Source organism: Dipteris shenzhenensis, chromosome 6 (assembly GCF_047967505.1).
Source record: "Dipteris shenzhenensis isolate YYH24624 ecotype China chromosome 6, Dip_SZ_1.0, whole genome shotgun sequence".
Classification (NCBI taxonomy): Eukaryota; Viridiplantae; Streptophyta; class Polypodiopsida; order Gleicheniales; family Dipteridaceae; genus Dipteris; species Dipteris shenzhenensis.
This window is the reverse complement of record NC_141601.1, coordinates 18,054,493-18,075,107: the sequence shown is the minus strand read 5'-3', so window position 1 is coordinate 18,075,107 and position 20,615 is coordinate 18,054,493. Positions and strand designations below refer to the sequence as shown.

The following is a 20,615-nucleotide window of genomic DNA, read 5'->3' as shown; positions in this document are numbered from 1 at the left end:
AGAAATAACCTAATTTCAAACCCTCGGAAACATTGGCAACGCTCAAAAAGAAGTCATGCTCGCTGTTCTTGCTGATGGTTGATTGATAGTGCTTTAGGGGTGCCACCAACTTTCTATCGTCCACAATTAGAAGAAGAAATGTTCATGTCACGCTTGTTATGAAGAGAACCTTCTAGATGAAGAAACATTCTTGTGTGCGTTGCATCCAAACGGAAAAGAAACCATGCAGGCGGGAACTTAGGAAACGGCAAACACGGCCTGAGGGCTTCAGATTGTGAAGTCGGATTGTGACCTGTCGCTAGAAGAGACCGATCATCACCCAAATAGACCTGAAGAGGTGCCAAAAGGGGCTCGTGAGGCTCCAGTGTCAAGGTACCAAAGAATAATGATTCGTTGCGTTACAGTTCTCTTACTAAGGCTCCACGTTCAATGCTCTGGTTGAGTGATCTGTGTCCATTCGTCCACCCGTGACCCGAATCCTGAGGGCCCAAACGCGTAGTACACTGTTGAATAACTCAACAAAAACTGAAAAGCCTCTTGTAAGACATTAATTAGTACACTGTACTACTGAAGTTTGAACCTCTCTCACGTCAATATTTAACAAATCAACAGACCACGTCACCACTAGAACATCCAGAACTTGGAAAAAGCCGTTTCATTAAATGTACAGTTCTAATGTCCGACTGACTCGCTATCGCAGATTACAACGCGTATGCGTGAAGGTTGGCTAGACAGTTGGCTTGGAACGGTACTCCTGTGCCGCCTACAAATGTCTATACTTTATTCACGAACAAACATCAACACGGAGCTCTTCGCTATTATTGATCTATAAACTTTTGCCATTCACTTGTTCGGGTTCTCTCTAGAACTTTTCACGTACGTTTAATTCTGAAGCAACTATACCTCGATCGACCGTCCATGGCTGCTCATCACCTCCTGCACTACGTTCTTCTCCTCCTCGCGTTTCCAAAGGTCTACGATGCTACCACACTCATTGATTCTATCATTCCTCCTTGGCTTCATGCGTATGGCGAGACTCCCAACATCACCTTGACAGTGTCTTTTGCGGGCACTACGGTTGAAGAGAATGGACAGCTGCTATCGCTCAATCAGACCCGATTCACGCCACGCGTGCAAATCTCTGGTCCAGATGCCGAACCTGGAGCTGGTTATACATTTATCATTGTGGATCCGGATGCGTTCAATCCTAATACTCCTGTCCTAAAAAGCGTCGTACATTACATCGTTTCCAATATTCCGGGCTCAACTCTGACTTCCCAAGGTGAAGCAAACACGTATCTCTAATTAAATTAACTGTTTAAGTGATTCTATCCTTACAACTACGGCTTTCAGCTTAACTTCGACTCTGCGAAGTGCAGGCGCATTAATGTTAACGACATGTTCTCGCCCTTGACTAATCGTAAGTTATGTTGACGCATCCATCACAGATGTGGCAAAAACAGGAACTGTAGTATTGCACTATGTGCCGCCCGCGAAGCCATTGGCGTTTCCAACTCCTTATGGAACTCACCGTTATTACAACCTTCTTTTCAAACAGGTTTCATTACACGACCCTTGCGTACGTTTATGGTATTGTTCGATGTCAATATGTCTGAGTATGCGTTCTTAGTTCTACGATGGTATACTATAACTTTCTGCTGCATTACTCATGTGACAGGAACATCGGCACGAGCCAATCAAGAACATAACTACCTCGTTGCCGTATGCGTTCAGCACCAAGAATTTTACACAGCATTACAACTTGGGTTATCCTGTGGCAGGATTGGTATTTACTATCAACCTCAACGCCTAGACAAGGAAACGGTTGAGGTTTTGTTCACCATGAGAGTCTATAATTGGCCATGAAATTCTGAGAAGTTGAAAATGATGTCAAACTTTCAAGTCATCGGTCTTCATACATTTTCATTTCAAAAAATAATTCGCGCGAAAATGATGTCAAACTTTCAAGTCATCAGTCTTCATACATTTTCATTTCAAAAACAATCCCTAACAAATGGATGACTCTAAAACACACATTTCTTGCCAATACATTATTGCCCATAGAAGCATGCATTCGAGTTGTAGCAAAAGTTGCTAAATATTTTAGCATCACCTTACATCCATCAAAGAATAGTATGCATCCGGGCAAAGGGAGGCATGGCAGACAAAGGCCTACTAAACTATTAATTTATTAAAAGATATTTTACTTGTGCAACATCGAGCTACATATTTTTTTTAGCTTTTAATTTTCAATGTACTTGCATGAATCTGAACTTCATGTGCCAGAGAATGAAATGAAGTCTAAGATCAACAAAAATGGAGAAATATGGAGTTTAAATTTTGATATAATATACAAACACTTTATGTCAGTAATGGTAACTACGCTAATGGATAGTAGATGATATTTAAGGATCAAGGATATGCCAAAATGCAATTGAAAGCAAATGGAGAGAGAGAGGGAGAGAGAGAGCAACTCTGTACAATACAATTCACAAAAGAATGGATAGTTAATATACAAACCCCATTAGGATTTCCATTACTAATCTTGCATAAGCCACTAACTCATATTAATTGATATGTAGTCCATACACACCAATAAGCAATCAATGCTCACCGTTTTTTAGTCAATTTCCCCTGCTTCGATCTACTTATATATCATATTTATTTATGTAATATTTATATACATAGGTGTAAATAGAGCCGCGTTTTATTCAGATAAATAGAGTCGGTTCATCCCAATAACACCCTTCCCAACCAGATTTGTGATTGACAAAGTTAATCTAGATCATGATCTTAGTTATGTAATGTTGTTACATGTTTCTTGTTCTAGCCTCCACCACCTGATAGGACAATACTAGATAGTACTTTGCATTATAATAGTGGATTGTGTAGTGGGATGTGTATTATTTAACATAATATTAGATTGTTTTAGAAAAGTCTATAGGTAGCTATATCATGTGCACTCCTCTCTCTCTCCCTCTCTCACTTCCACTATCATGGTATCAGAGCACCAAGTGTTCCCACTCCCTTCATGAGTGTCAAGCCCTCCTTCGGTGAGGCATGTTCCAATGAGAGAAATTTTTGTCAGAGAGGGTGTAAGCCCTTGTCCATCAAGTCATAAGCCCTCCATTTGAGGCATCTTCTTCATTACACTAGCTCTTCATGTAGAGATTCTTCTCCTCTCTGTTTTGGTTTAGAAATATCAGGAATCTGCTTCCTAGAGCTCGAGATATGGTCTCTTGAGCGATCATGTAATGTATGAGGTTTATTTCATGAGAGATGTGTAAGGTTCTATTTCCAGGAATTTTCCTCCTCAACTCTCTCTCCAAAGGAAGGTAGCAAGAGCTGTATAACAAGGGCTCTAGTCCACGAGCCAATTTTGCAAACAAGAGGCTCAGAAGCTCCCGACCTCTCATCTACATGGCCTTACTCCTATAAGGCAGCCACTCCAACAACAACCTATTTTGTAGAGCTCCTAAGGTTGGCCAACCAAGCTTCCAAGTCAAGCAACACCTTCAACACAGTGCCTGCAGAGTGATGCCTTGGCCAAATTCAGCCATCAACGAGCTTCCTCCTTTGACATGATTGCAGACACACTTAGATACCATGGCTCTTGAGGCGCAGCCCAAGGAGCAAGCAAGTAGCAAAGACTTCCTCTCAACTAGCTCGCTGACCCTGCAATAAAGGCTCCTATGCCATAGCCGCCATACTCTCAGTTGCCATCAATGAAGGAGCGCAACCCAGTCTTCAATGACCTTTCATGCATATCATCCCACGGTCGACCTTCCATGCAAATAGTAGCACTCAATGCAGGTGCAAAGAAATGGCACCACATCTTCTACTAAGCCTCACTACCATAGACTCGTCTCCAAGCACTATGCTTGTGTGGCACTCAGTGCAGTCCTAGCCTCTCCATGTCAACACAGAGTCCACATCAACAATTCCTCCTATGCACTGAGTGCCATACAAGAACACTCTTTGTATTATGCATGTGACCTCCCATTGCCATGTCACCACATGTGCCACATCATTATTTTGGCACTCCCTTGGACAAAGATTTGGCATATATTTCAAATGGCCATAACTTTTGATCTAGAGAACTTTTGCAGTGGTCCAAAAAGAAAAATTGCTTGCCAAATCATGATGTACGTGCTGAGCACCTTAGATTTTCCATCTGACATTTCTACATGTCAACATCATTAAATCTTCATCATCAAAACCATCTCCTAATCCATTGTAGCACACCCAGCACATAAAATGAATCCAAATAGAATTCATTTACTACATTTTGCACTTTGAGGTGTATTCTAGATGTAGACTAGCATCGCCTTAGAGGAGATCCAACTCCACAAAGCCAAGTCATCCATTGCCACATTACCCGATTAGTTCCAAGCGGCATCAGTCCCTTTAGTTCTATCATTGGTGTACACACTCACACATTTGGCGCTAGCTCAATCTCTTGGCATTCGGTAGTTCAACATGTCAATTTGACACTTGTCAGTAATCTTCCTCAGATATGTATAGGATTGTTGCACATTTGCACACACACATGCCATCCATGTAAAGTCACACATTGTTGACTATTTTATGGCATTGGTTCCCACACATATCCAACCATCAGCCTTGTACAACCTCTTGGCTACTACGGACATGCAGTTGTCATCTTCATTTTATAGGCTTGATCTTTGGCATACACATGTTCTCACATGACTTGGTTTTGACCGTTTAGCATAAGCCCCTTAGTGGCAGCTCTATTACGGTGTTCTCATGGGTAGACTCTCTCGCCAATACACAGTTTGGCCTCTTGGACAAAGCACGAGTGCGACCAGGAGGTAGTTCAATAAGAACCCATGTACCTTTAGAGATCAAAGAATCATATTCAGCTTCCACGGCCTCTTGCCATTGACTTTTTTGTGCAGAAGAGATAGCTTCTATATAAGTAGTAGGGTCTTCATGAGCAACCATTGCATGATCAATGATTTCAAAGTCATCAACACAATCATGAGTAGAACCATGTTCAAAATCAATAGGCAGATCAACATAAATATCAACAGTATCATCAGAGGCATGTGTATGTGCAGGATCCAAATCAAAATTGTCAACACATTGCTCTGTAGATGGAGTAGCAGTGATGCCATCAGATGAATGAGTAGTAATGACATCAAAAGTAGAATTAGTATCAAATAGAAAAGGAAAGGCAGAAAGTAAGGACTCAGTGTCCTCTGCATCCTCAGTAGACCATGCCCCTCCCATTAACTGCTCATTGAATATGGCATCACGATTGATTATCACCTTCTTAGAAGAGGGATCATAGAATTTATAACCTTTAGCATTCAGAGATAATCTAGAATGAAGGAGCATACATTGCATAGCATCAAGAGAAGTGCGATTCTTATGCTCTGCACGAGCATTTTGTTGAGGAGAGTATGGAACAGTATCTCAGGGGGGTCACTATGTATAAACCCTCTATACCACGTGCGTTCAAGGAATATTTCTAAAATCCCTTATCTGTGTAAATTTTTCATTAATAGAATGTACCCCTTTTCTATACAAATCTCTAAATTTTTTCCAAAACTATTTTAAATAGTCCCTTATGTATATTTATTTCTGTAAATTTTAGAAATAAAAAATATCCTTTTGTTGGACTCACGTGATAGGGTTACATATGATGAGTGACCCCCCCGAGAACAGTTTATTCACGATGGATGCCACACTCAATGCAATAATCATTAAAAAGATTAGAAATATATTCTCCACCATTGTCACTACGAAGGGTCTTGATCCGAAAACCAATACGAAGTTCTGCAGCAATTTTATATTGCTTGAATACTGATAAGGCCTCTGACTTATGTCGCAAGAGAAATGCAGTTGTATATCTTGACCAACTGTCAATGAAAGTGATGAAATACCTGTAGAAAGACTTGGATGGAGGAAAAGGTCCACATACATTAGTGTGAATAAGATCCAATAAAGCATGTGAATGAGTTGAAGTAGATGCATGAAAGGGTTTTCGATGATGCTTGCTAAGAGCTCAATATTCACATAGGCCCATGTGAGGACAAGTTGGAGATTCATACCATCCACAAGATCATGACGATTTATAGCAAGTAGCTTGGCAAAATCCAAATGAACAAAACGATGATGCCATAGCTTGCAATCCAAATCACCAGGGGCTGTAACCACATTAGCAATATCATCATTTAAGGAAAGTTGAAAGAGGTTACCATTCTGAGGAGCAACTGCTATGGTATGTCCATCTTTTTCAATCTGACACTGTGTGTGGTCAAAGCCAATAAAGAGACCAAGATCAACAAGTTGTGCAACAGAAAGAAGATTTCTCTGAAGATCTGGAACATGGAGAACGCCTCGCAATACTCTTGTTGAAGAAAAAGTGCCAAGATATAAATCTCCAACGCCCATGACTTGACAAGTAGTGTCATCAGCAAGATAAACCAATTTCTTGTGAGGAAGAGCATGATAATTATGTAACCATTGAGATTGATATGTCATATTACCAGTAGCACCAGCATCAACGTTAAAAGTGGAACCATCTCGAACATGAAGTATCGTTTCTAGGGAGACATCATAACATATATGATTTGCCTCTTGATGCATATGGGCATCTTGTTGTTGAGCAGCATATGCTTGAGTACGTTCGCGATCGTAACGCCTCTTATAACACCAAAAGGATGGATGATTTCCGCCACAATATTCACAAGGAGAATTATTGGATAAGCGAGGTTGCTTAGTGGTAACACCATATTCCTTATCATATTTCCGAGCCCAACAATTAGAGATAACATGACCATGCTTATCACAGTAAGAACAATGTTTCTCAGGATATTTGAGACGAGAAGAATTGCCACCTCTATATGGATGACCACCACGTCCATAACTACCACGTCCATATTTGAAGAAAGGAAGCTTGCGAGCAACACAAGCTGTCTCTGAATCTGCATCATCCATGGTTATCATCACAGATTCATGAGGGTCTTTACGACGCTCGCGTCATTGAGCATACTCAATCAAAGAAATACATGTTTGATCAAAATCAATCTCGTTTTTGTTGGAAAGGATGGTAACAATATTATCATATAATGGATCCTGGACTGTGTCAAGAAGATAGGTCACCAATTGATTTCATGGAACAGGTGGACCAGCAGCAGCAAGTTGATCTACGATATTCTTGAATGAGTCAATATGAGTTGTCATAGGAGCTCCAACTTTGTACGGAGTGCTCAAAATATTACGAAGATAAAGAATCTCTGTGACAGATTTCTTCTCAAAAGTAGAAACGAGATATTCCCATATTGCATGAGAAGAAGGAAGGGCAAATACATCCAACATAAGAGAATCATGTAGAGCAAATAAAATATACCCACGAGCTGCTTTATCACGAGAATGCCAATCAACAAAGTCAGATCTCCATTGCTCAAAGAGAAGGCCTTGAGTCACAAGAGCATGATTCGGAGTTGCATCAACAGGTTGGGGTGGACAAACGAGATCACCAAGAACAATATCTGAAAGATTATCACCTTCAAGTATCAATAACATCTTCACTTTCCAACCAGGAAAACCGTGTCCTTGAAATAGAGAAACAGATCGTTGGCCAAAAGGATCGTGTCCTTGAAATAGAGAAACAGATCGTTGGCCAAAAGGAAAGCCATTGACGATTATAGACGTTGCCATCATACTGCGGGAGAATATGTTTGTCAGAGCTCACATCAATAATCAAGAATACAATGGTCGCTCTAAAAATATAAAACTCGAGATACCCCAAAAAAGGATAGAAAGTGGGATGGGAGTATACTAGAAATAGCATGCATGCCAAGAAAGAGCTTTGCTAGTTGATCATGAAAGCACGATATTTTTGAAGAAAAGCAGAACTTGTTGATCATGAAATGGAGGTATTTTTGGCGACAAGCACTATGATCATGCGGATCACGAAACCAATACGTTTATCACGAAGCCACGAGATTCTTGGCGAAAAGCAATACGAGCGTGCTGATCACGAAACCAAGAAAAAAGTAGTCGTCATAAAAACTGACATAACTTTCTGCTCCGGAGTCCGATTAGGGCGTTTAAGTGCTCAGAACGAAGAGCACGACGAGAGCTACATTTGCAAATCAATCTATGATCCATTTGCCACTGATTACTTTCTCAAATTCGCACGAGAATACCTCCAAAAAACCACATCAAGTTAGACATGTCAAAATCGACAAGAGAAAATAAGTGATGAGATACTGAAAGCACTGTGTAATCAAATCAACTAATACTTCCTGTCTTTCTTCATTACAGTGAGCATACAATAGCAAAATCTTTGTAGCTCTGATACCATGTTGAGAGAGAAGAAGAAGAAGAGATGATAGACACACCAAATAGACTCCCAAAGACTCTCAGGGGGGTCACTAGGTATAAATGCTCTATATCACCTACGTTCAAGGCCTATTTCTAAAATCCCTTATCTGTAAATTTTCATTTAATAAAATGTACCCCTTTTCTATACAAATCTGTAAAATTTTCCCGAAATTGTTTTAGATACTCCCTTATGTAAATTAACTTTTGTAAAATTTAGAAATTAAAAATGTCCTTTTGTTGAACTCAAGTGATAGGGTTACATATGATGAGTGACCACCCTCGAGCAACTACTACATCCCACTTCTTATAGGTTTTGACCCAATGATCCTTGAATGCTTCCTCAACCTTGTGATTAGGTATTGCGCACTGCAACACAAAGTATGGGTCATCTTCCTTATTCTCCCAAAGGTAGCAACAACTATAAACTTATCCCCATCTTCTAGATAGTCAGTGAGGTCATGGAAACTCTCCCTAAACTATGGCGAGTCATTGTTTGTCTCTCCATTGTTTGTTACTCCATCTAAAAGTAGAAGGAAAACTTCAACTCACTCCCATGTCCTTACAGTTGCAATGTTCTCATAGTTGTCATGATCCCCTATGATGCACAAATTGCAAAAAACCAGAAAGTCTTCTTGTTTTGATCAGGTGGTTGTTTGAAAATCCCCATATGCTATGCAAACTACAAACTCCTTCAATTTTCTCACAATCGTGCTGGCTTATCCTTCATCCCCTTTCACTTCATGGAACACCCTATGCACTACACTATTCTTAAGGCTTTGTTTATAGTATGTTGAATGCATGCCTATGGAGAGGTTGGCTGTGAGCCATGCTACAACATCATGGGCATCATTGAAATTTTCTTGAGGGCATGTGAATTGGGGTTTAAAAAGAGCTCGCTTTATAATAGCCCCACATCAATCATGTTCACCCTTGCAATGGCTAGACCCAAATAAATCCCACATCATGTCTAGACCGAGACCCAGATAAATTCCACATCATGTCTAGATTGGTCATGGATTTGAACCTTGAGACAAAGTAGAATCCACGAGCTGATTTAAATTGATAGGCAGCACCATCCGACCACACCCAATGTTGTTTTATATTCTTTGCATGGGGATCTTCTTTTTTTAGCCATTCCAAGTAGAAAAGCATGCTGCATAAATAAGGTGTTATGTTCCCTATCATCCAAAATGTGGAAATGGTATGTGCATTACACTAACTTGGACTCCTATGAGTCAGCAAGAAGATTGGCATCAGTCATAGAGGAATTAAGAAATTGACTGTAAGTGATATGCACAGAAATTGTTATTTGCTTGTTGGACTAGTGAGCACTTTGTATCTCATCTTGTTCTTGAAATGAATAATTTTCTTTAAAATCTATGATAGACAATAGTGTCATGGGATGGCAAGGCACATCTTGAACTGCTTATCTGGCCAGTTGGTCATGAAATTATGAAGCACATATTTTGGGGTGGATTGAACCAAGTGACCTATAAGCTCCCTCGACCGAGTGCTCTTATATACGATAGTAGCCATCTCTTTTTATTGGATCCTTCAACATTGATTTTAGAGCAACAGGGTTGTCTTCCCTCATTTCATTTGGATAGACATGAAATTGCCTCTTCTTCAGCTTCAGACTGCAATGCTTGCATGTGCCACGAATACATTTAATGCAGTGCCACTCACGGTCTCCCTTTGGACAGACCATTGGCTCCCATAGCGACCTTAGGCTACAAAACTTGGTCTCCCTTTGCATGGAGAAATGCTCCAACATGACCTACTGATCCCAAGTCATTCATAGCTTGCCGAATTCTATGTGTGTTTTGCAAGCTTACAATGCTCAAAGCTCCTCTCCCCATTTGAAATGTCAGGATTCTAATCCATAGACTTGAGATACAACTCCATTTGATGACCCAACATGTCGGAACAATAGTACATCGAGCCCCATTTATGCACTACTATGAGAAAAACAAAACAAAATATAGTACATGCAAAAATGCAGTCTAATTAAACTAATCAACCTACGGGAAAACATATAATGAATCTAATAATGAAACTAATCAAGCTACTAGAAAAATAAAACAATTTCAACCACCGTGCTAGTTTAGGACAATCATAATTTCAACCACTGGGTCACGTTTAGGATATGGTCATAATTTCAATCCTCAGGATGGTTTAGGACAAGGTCACAATTTTAACCATAGGGATGGTTTAGGACAGTCACAATTTCAACTACCGGGCTAGTTCAACTTGACGATCACAACTTTATATATTAGACAATAACAAGTATATTGCTTTTCTTTTCTAAAATTTACAATTAGAAAATAATAAGATATTGCTTTTCATTTTTGAATTTTCCAATTAGACAATACCAATATATTTCTTTTCATTTCTTTATTTTTGTTTAATAACAATCTCAATCAATAATGACTATATAAACTAGCATCGAGCTGGTTTAGGACAATCACATTCAGTCCAAGCCATCTCGGTCTAGAAATTAAGTGGTATATGACCCAAACAGTAGAAATTCTAATGTGCTAGTTTAGCCTGATGGTCACAACTTCACATATTAGACAATAAAAAGTACATTGATTTTCATTTCTAAATTTCACAATTAGAAAATAACAATATATTGCTTTTCATTTCTGAATTTCACAATGATACAATACCAATATATTGCTTTTCATTTCTTTATTTCTATTCAATCACAATTTCAATCCATAATTGCTGTTTGACTTGAACCATCACCGGGATAGTTTAGAATAATCACATTAAGTCCAAGCCATCCTGATCTAGAAATTAAGAGGTATATGACCCAAACAGTAAGAAATTAAAGTTAACTAATTTAAGCACTAAGAAATACAATTTTTTCAACCATTGAGCTAGTCAACAACTAATTAGTTCAACCACGTTGGTTCAGGACAATCACATAACTGGTGTTTAAGCCAAAATAGCCATGGTTGCATGATGTTCCAACCACTGGGAGGGTTTAGTAAAATAACAATATATTGCTGCTTTGTTGCAAAATATATTGCTATTAATTTATGTTCAACCACGTTAGTTCAAGACAATCACATAACTGGTGTCTAAGCTAAACCATGATGTTCTAACCACTAGGCTGGTTTAGGAAAACCACATTGAGTCCAAGCTAGCGGTGACACAAAGTTGGGGGTAATAAAACGTCACGCACCTCTTCACTTCCTACTACTTCCAATCTTAGTGACAGAGATCTTTATCACTGGCAAAGAAACATTAAAAAGAAGCTTTTATTCCAAGAGACCACACCATACTTTCCTCCCTTTGATGAGAATGGAGATGGTAACATCCCAAGTGATGTTGTACTCAAGCATAGGGAGAAGGAAAGGATTGGTGGAGGCCATAATCTTAGCAAGCCGGTCTACACCAAAGATAAGAGTGGTACGTTGTTGAAAGAAGATCTTGCAGATGGACATGACATGAAATGATATATATTGAGGAGTTTGAAGGGGCTGATTGGGTCTCTAACATCTAATAAAAAAACTAAAGATTTATAATGATGCTCCTTGAAGAGAGCTTCGCAGTAATATAAGTTTTGTCCAAATCAAACCATAGACAACAAGTTATGAGAAAAACACTGACATGGGGTCAAACAACCATGAAAACCACACACTCCTTCTACTGGTCCCTACTTGGGAGAATACTCCTTCCATGCATAGAATTTATCAATGATCTAAAGCCCATAGAGGTCGTCTAGGAGAGGGGAAAGAATGCCCTTCATGGCTTGGGAAACAGGTGGACCATGTGCACACAATGAGTGGCCGAGTAAGCACTTTGAAGACTTTGAAAGGAAGAAAAGAACAATGGAAGGAGAGAAGACTCAAGCGAGGTAATCTGAAGTGACCTTCATTTCCAATAGAGTGAGACTCTACTCAAATACAACTCCATATGCTATACATGCAAGGGAGAAAAAGAGGTCTCATACATACAAGAGGGAGCGGGAGCTCCAAGACTACTCATAGTAAACTAGAGAGATATGGACTCAAGAGTCTACATAAGAGGATATCTACGAGAGAGAGAGAGAGAGAGAGAGAGAGAGAGAGAGAGAGAGAGAGAGAGGAGAGAGAGAGAGAGAGAGATCATGGGAGAGGCTTGAGGAGACTAGAATTATAGCAGCATGAAGTTCAATGGTGGAAAAATGTTGATCAAGGGAGAGGAGGGCTCTTTTTATAGAGATTTTGTCACCCTCCTTCACCCATTTACAATTGTTGCCTATAGATTCCTTTCCCCATCAATCACATAACCTATATTTCACCATCCATGTCCTTTTTGGCTACTCTTACCATGTGTCCCATCAAAAGATGCTCAAAACTCTTAAAATATTGAGAAAGTCAGGAGTCTCCTCACATGGAGCCCATAGGGACCCTCTCTTTTCCATATGTCCACATCCTCCTTATTCCACATAGGAATTCTAGAAGGATTCCTCTTGACTCCACATTCTTCCACACTCCTCCACATGCCTTCCACATGCTTGGCATGTGATTTCTCTTATATTATTGGAACACATGGACATGAGACCCACCTCTTTATATGACTCATTCTTCCTATTTTCTAAAAACCCCATAATATCCCATACAGAAATAACTCTCACCCCATACCAAGGTATTTATCATTCATACACATGTTATTTACAATGATCGATTTTACTCATCCTCTCAATCCCCATACAATATCTTAGAAAATAGAAATAAGTGAGAGCCGCTAGGCTATCACTTGATACTCAAACCCTCATCAAACATAGATAAAAATAATACTAATGCCAAATAAACTATATCAATTTTTGGCATCACACCTTTCTGCTCCTAGCAGATCATCTCTAGTAACAAAGAGGGTTTGTTGGCCCTCAAGGTGGTCGAGCATAGAAGAATTGAAGGCGATACTCATTGGTGCGTCCAGGTATCACCATGCCATCACTCAACATCCTCAAGCTTATAGGTTCTATTAGTGAACTTCGCGCGGTCAAGCTAAAAAAATATGCAGCCTATGTTCAACAACATGTCTTCATTTCCTCAATGGGTTGCATTGCCACATCCTCGTTTACGTTGAAACTATGCATTTTTGTAAATAATGCTTCCATGGTAGCTCGCTCCTTTGGATCATTCCTACAAAGCAAGTTCCCACAGTCAACCAATCTCCCTAATAGCGAAAGTTAGAGAGGGAGAGAGAGAGGAGTGCACATGATATAGTTACTTGTACACTAAGTTGTATTGAACATGAACATGAAGATATACATGTGAACCCCTTAGGGTTAGGGTTAGGGTTTACCACTATTCCTCTAGGGGTATGGTGCAATTTACACCATCCTCAATGAGTCCTCAATGGCCCCTCTTAAATTGCACTTGGTAAGTAGAGGGCATATGTACAATTGGTGGATTTCATTTGGTGCATATGATAGCATCCAAAAATGAAAAGAAAACTGAAAATAATTATAGTATGTGCGTATGTGAGCACAGTGACTGTAGTGGAAGCATGTAGAAGGAGTACAACTAACAATCCTATACATAAGGTGGATTTCTCCCTCTTAGGTTGTGGGTCATCCTTTGACTTTGGGAATAAAACCTAGAAGATAGGCCAAAAGAAAGAAGAAGGAAACACGTAGAAAGTAAAGTCCACCCAAATCAAAGGCTGGTCGATCAAAAGATGACTGCGTGAAGAACAGTGTGTATGGGTGCATGCTAAACATGTCAAGGCTCAACATGTCGAGGCTGAACATGTCATAAGTCACTATGGATTGTCCAGTTGCTCTATAAAAGAGGCATCTGAATCTCAAGCTACTCGATTTAGCCATGAAGAAGTGATCCAATAGGTTGTGATATATGATGGTGCGACCAACCCAAAAGAACTAACAACAATCATGTAAGGTATGCTATAGTAGAACTATAATCTCTGTCAAATGGTGCGATGTAAAGAAGACCACATAGTTAATGTGGATAGAGTGATCAAGGGGTTGCAAATCTGTGGCCGACGAAGGTGTAGGTATGATATTTTTCTCTATTGATGAAGAGGCTCGTACAAATGACAAGGTACGACAACCTGTTGGACCTGTATGCTTAGCTATCATGAGCTGAAGGTCTTCTGATGTGTGCATGGCTAAACATCCATCAACATGGGATGTAACATCTATCATAGGCTCGTCAAGAAGGAGTTGATAGTATAAAGGCCTAGAAGCATGAAATACAATTGAAAAAACATAAGATGTCCCCAAGTACCGAATGCTGATATGAAGGGACTGATCTATAGTCTTGGATCTAACCAGTGACCACTAATCAACATCAGTAAGGAGTGTATATGGCAGCCATAAGTGCATGTTGAAACATTGAGCTATGGCTGAACTTGATAATGTCCACTACACTGGGGCAGGACTGCATTGATGCATAAATATCCTCATGCTGAGGAATGATCTCCTAATCAAAGGTGGTGATAATTGGATCCAAGGGTGGTGTAATGCAACATGACTGAGCCGATGCTGGAATGTCTTATAGATTGATGTGATGATCTGGAAAGCTCATGGAAACTGTGTCTATAGGATGCTCCATGTGTAAGAGGTGAAAGCATTAGGAATCGATGCTAGAATGAAATCACATGGGAGCTGAATGTAAGTGGGTTTATCAAACCAAAACTAAAGCTGATGGTTCTTTTGACAAGTTTAAAGGTCGTCTGGTTGCAAAAGGATACTCACAAATTACAGGAGTTGATTATCATGATATTTTTCACCCGTTGTTCGTAGCACAAGTATTCGGGTGCTCTTGGCTTTTGCTACTCAATTTGATTTGTAGATTCATCAAATGATGTGAAAACTTATTTTCTTAATGGAGATCTTAAAGAGGATATTTATATGGAGCAACCAGAAGGGTTCATACTTCCCAGTCAGGACCATCTTGTTTGTCGCCTTCATCGTGCTCTTTATGGTCTAAAGCAAGCTTCCCATTCTTGGTACATGAAAATTGATCAGTTTCTAACATCTCAAGGTTTCAAATCTTGTTTCTCTGACCCCAACTTATATGCCAAACATGATGGTGCTCTTTTTGTCATTCTTTCCCTTTATGTAGATGACACCATACTTGTTTCCAACAATCTCGATTTCTTGCAACATGTCAAGAAAATCTTATCCTCAGCATTTGATATGGTTGATCTTGGTGACATTCATTCATGTCTTGGTATTCAAGTTCAGCGATCTCGTCATAAAGGAATTTTGCTACTTCGACAAACAAAATTCATTCAAGATGCAGTTCAAAGGTTTGGCTTGACGAATGCTCACTCTGCGACCACTCCTTGTCTTGTGAGCTCTATCAAAAATACTCGATTGACTCATGATGTTGAGGTTTCACATCAACCCTATGCCAATCACATTGGTCTGCAACAAAACGTGTTCTCAAGTGCACTTTTGATTTTGGATTAGTTTATCGACATCATACAGAATCATCTTATGTGATGTCTCTTGATCTTTTGGGATATACAGATGCAAATTGGGCAAGCTCTCACTTCTCTATGTAGTCTATAAGTGGTAATTGCTTCTTGATCAATGGTTGCTTGGTCTCTTGGGCAAGTAAGAAGCAATGTTGTGTTGTTGTTTCTACCACAGAATCTGAGTATGTAGCAGCTTCTCTAGTAGCTCGAGAATTGGTTTGGCTACGACAATTGCTTGCAGATATTGGTCATCCTCCATCATCCAGTACTCCTCTCAGATGCGATAATCAAAGTGCCATAAGTCTGGCTAAAGACTATGTTCAGCATAACAAATCCAAGCATTTTGTTGTTCATTACCATTACGTCAGACATGAAGTGAAGAAAGGGATGATAATGATTGAACATTGTCCCACTTCGCATATGATTGCAGATATTCTCACCAAAGGACTTAGTGAGGCACGCTTCACAGTGCTACGATCAAAACGCTCAAATACTAAGGTTCTCGTTTCAAAACGATCCTAACTTCAAATGAGCTCTCCATTTTATCCAATGTAGCTAAATTTGCAGAATGGGTCTCTGTCATAGCTTGTATTCTATGTTTACGGTCATTCTGCTTTTCCATGGTGTCTTTAAAGCTCTTGTGCTCATGAGATTCTTCAATCAAATTTAGAGGTGGTTGCATTGCTGAAGTAGAAGGGAGTGCCTCCATATTGACTTCATCCATTTCTTCTCCCTCTATTGCCTGTAAACAAATATGAGAGATTAGATTCATTATCCTTAAATTTAAATCTTATTTAAAAAATTGTATTGAGTTGAGAAATAGAGAGTTCGTACCGCTAAGTATTGTCGTAGTGGCCTTTTTTCATAACCCTGCGAGCCATAATTATCAAAGAAGGCATCATCACGTTTCTCTTCATCCACCAACCTCTCTCTGAACGGGTCATGTAAGTCCATCTTCTCATCATCATCAACTGGGACATTATGATCTTCAAGGTAATCATCCATGTCATCAATGTCCTTGTGGTCTATCTCTTTTTCATAGCCTGTGGTTAGATCTGCTTGAAGCTGAAAATAAGCCATGAAATGCTTGTTTTTAATAATATATGTGGAGTTGCCTTTTTTGAGGAGATCCTCAAATAAATATCCCATCCTGCACAAGGTGACCTCCCAACCTGCCGGTAGCAAATTCTCCATCATGGTAAGCAAGAGACTCCCACTTCTTGCAGGACTTCCATAGTTGTTTTTTTGATAATGTATGGACCTGGGAATATCTTGCTCTTCTAGCATCAATCTCAAATTATTTGAATTCCCTCTTATGTCCTTTTGGAAGGAGTGATCAGGGTTGGGACTCCGCATACACAAAAAGAATGATTCAAGAGATTGAATCGCTATGCCACATTCTCTCTTGCCTCTCTTTGCTACATAAACACCACTATAGATCTTCAAATCTGATGAATATGCTCGCTCTAGAGTAACCTGCATGGCTTGTTTGTCTTTTTTATCAACAAAAATGACAATGTTGCAAATTGCCACTTTGCTAATGGTGGTATATCTATTCTATCAATGAACTTATGGATATCATCGCTAGAAACTTCATTGATAAAGAATAGTTGTGGCTTATCCCATGCTGACTCATTCTTGATGAAGTCATCTTCTAAGACTCCCCTGAAGTTCACAAGCTTTCCAGACTCTGCCACAACCTCTACATTGAATTGAAAGCTTTGGTGCATATATGTTGGCATCCTTATCTCGTTGATTAATCTTTCCACATATGCAACAACCTGTTGTGGGATTTCTATTCTCATATAAGAGGTTACTATTTTTGACCCATCTTCATCCTTTTTAATCCACCTATTTGCCCATAGCTTTACCTTGGGTGTTGACAAAGAAGCTATATGCTTGACCACATTATAGTCAATGTTACAATGAGTAAGTGGAATTCGTTTCTCTGACAACAAATACTTAATGGCACTATGCATTGCATCATGCCTCACCTGTACATTGATGCATTCTTCCATGCAGTGGTCTTTGTCTTTTTTTCCAAAAAACCATTCTTTCTTTAAAATTTTTTGTGCTGCCATGGATGCATACTTATCAGGTAAGTACTTTATAGGCCTCCACATCCTTGCCATCAACTCCTTCTTATCCATTACCTTTGACTTTCCAAGGATAAACAAAGGAGCTTCATAGGTCAACTGTCCATGCTCACAAGCAATGCACATTTCAAGCATCTCATTGAACACTTCAACAAGACGAAATATGATAGAAGTGTAGTTGGCATATCTGTCCCTCACCACCTTGTGGCTTGTCATATTTTCTTCTCGCTCTTGAGTTCCCCTAGGCACAACTACACTCAAAGAAGTATAGAAGTTCGTGAGTGTGTCGGCGTCTGCTTTTGTGACCTTTCGCTTCAAATTAGGATTTGGAGAACCAAATGTTGTCCATATAACCCTTGCCTTCTGTAAGACCTCTGATGTTGAGGATATCTTACGCTTTCCATGGACATAATGATTAAGTCTTTTGGACTCAATTAAATACTTGATCTCATGCTTGAATATACAGATTGTTGCAGGATAATAATGGAATGAACTTATCTTTGCAAATTGTTCTGAAGTGAGTCTTTTGACCTCCTTTGCTTCCTTTGTGATCTGATTACAAGCATAAGCCCAATGTTGACCATCAATGGGCTGGAATCTACAATGAAGGAGGAATTCCTTCTTTGCTTCCTTTAGCATATTCTCACCTTGTGCCTCTTCGCCTTGTTCATGTGGAATATTCTTAAGAGTGTCTTTAAAGAATCGACTGAAGGTTTCCTCGAAATGTGTAGGCCTTGTAAATGTTATTTGATCCAGAAAACTATTTTTGATTGGACAAAACATTATTGAGCGTAGGACCACATTGCTTACCACGGGTTTCTTACCATCTCTTAAAGCCTCGTATATTTGCAGTGCATAGGATATATCAAGGCTTCGGCTATTAGTAAAGACAGCTGTAGCTTCCACATCTTTGGCATTCACAAACCACGTCCTTTGACCCCAGATATATCCCACATCATCATCTGTAATTGCTTCATTAAGATGCAGATTAAGATTTTTGATTGATGTGAGTTCATCCTGATCATCTTCAGCCTTGGGTTCTGAGTCTTCTTCATCTTTCTCTTCTTTTAACCATTTTTCATCCACATTATCTCTCTCTACAGTGGGACGATGCCTTTTTTTACTGCTTGGAACCGTGGCTCTTACAGTACTAGCCTTTTGCATTTCATGTCGTGGTTTGCTAGCGAGAGCTTCTAGCATAACTGCAGTGGATCGACCTTGATTAGGAGGGTGCCGTAAAAGGTTATATAAGTCCCTAAAAGTAGAATCTCGGGGATCAGGTGCGCTCAAAGCACTTCCTGGCCACATGATGAACTGGAAAGAAGAAAAAAAGACGATTATTGATGAGCTGAGAAGAAAGGGGAAGGGAAGAGAGGATTACTATCGGAGCACATCTATAGACGTGTCTGATTAGCAAGGGTTTGTAACTATTGTGTGCTATATTGGCTGGAAATAAAGATTGCCCGCTAACACCAACTTTTGTTTAGATACTCCATCTTTTATCGTTTACCATATTGGTCCCACCTCAAGATCAATAACCTGCTTGATCCCATGCATGTCTTTAAGAATGTGGCATCTACCATTTGGGAGCATTTGAATGGGACGCTAGATTCCGTAGGCATAAGGGAGGATCTACGTACCACAGGGAGGATGCGTGAAGCTTGGCCACAAGAGAGACCAAATGGGCATGTTTGTTTACCTCGTGCACCGTGGATGTTATCAAAGCTAGAGATGGCAACGGTGAAGCGCGCTATTACTACAATTCGTACTCCCACTGGATGCGTGAGGTGTTTGAAGGGAGCCTTTACAAAGAGCAAGAAAAGAGGTGTAGAGCAATTATATGGCTTGAAATCTCATGATTGGCACAAGATGCTCCAAGTAAGTATTTTATGTTCATAATATCTTTTTCCTTTCAAATTTGTGAGTGAATAATTATAAGCAACTAATCAACCTCCTCGTGGGTTCAGTTCATACTACCTACTAGCATTTCACATAGTGCATCGAAGGACGTGAAAGATTGTATTTACAAGATGGGCACGCTTGTGAGGTACTTTACATGATACAAAATATGATGCGTATCAATGCTCCATGCAAGTTTGAATGCATATTGCTAATATGCTGTACTTTTTCATTTCTAGGTATGTGAGCTCAAAGGAAATAGATCCCACCACGCTTGAGAATGCTCGAGTTATGTCAGTGGAGGTGGTTTGTTTAGTGGAGGAGACATTTCCACGTTCTATTCTCACAAGCCAACTACATCTTATAGTGCATTTGGTGGATGAGATTGCTATATGCGATACTATACATGCACGATGGTTGTTCTTCCTCGAGTGCTTCATGAAGACCTTGAAGGGCTTCATGAGACAAAATGCAAGACCCGAAGGTAGCATGGCCGAGGGTTGGTTGGTACAAGAGTCACTTGTATATATTTCTGAGCTTCTTGTTGATGTGGATAGCTCTCTCCCACGACCATGGAGAGATGATGAAGACCTAAGGATGACCTCTATTGTGCCTCAAGGGAAAGGACGCAACAAAGTAATAGACACGGAGTTGCATAATAGTATCAATCTCTATTGCAATGCTTAATAGTGATGTGATGAAAAGATAGGTGACAAGATACGAGGATGCAAAGGCAAGAAGACAAGAAGAAAGGGCCCTCTTTCGTACACACCACATATCTCCTTTGTTGCCATACCCTCAGTATCTAAGAGCACTTCC

General features: G+C 39.7%; 1 protein-coding gene and 1 pseudogene across 1 annotated transcript; one reads left to right on the top strand and one right to left on the bottom strand.

The window, feature by feature from the left end:
* The first annotated feature begins 918 nt into the window (after positions 1 to 918).
* Positions 919 to 1,813, top strand: LOC147900881 (protein BROTHER of FT and TFL 1-like). Its single transcript, XM_087376388.1, has 3 exons — positions 919 to 1,282; positions 1,449 to 1,579; positions 1,679 to 1,813. The coding sequence occupies exons 1-3, from the start codon at positions 919 to 921 to the stop codon at positions 1,811 to 1,813; spliced, it is 630 nt and encodes a 209-aa protein (XP_087232514.1).
* A 2,912-nt stretch (positions 1,814 to 4,725) lies between these two features.
* Positions 4,726 to 20,615, bottom strand: part of LOC147900880 (uncharacterized) — a 41,540-nt pseudogene continuing 25,650 nt past the window's right edge.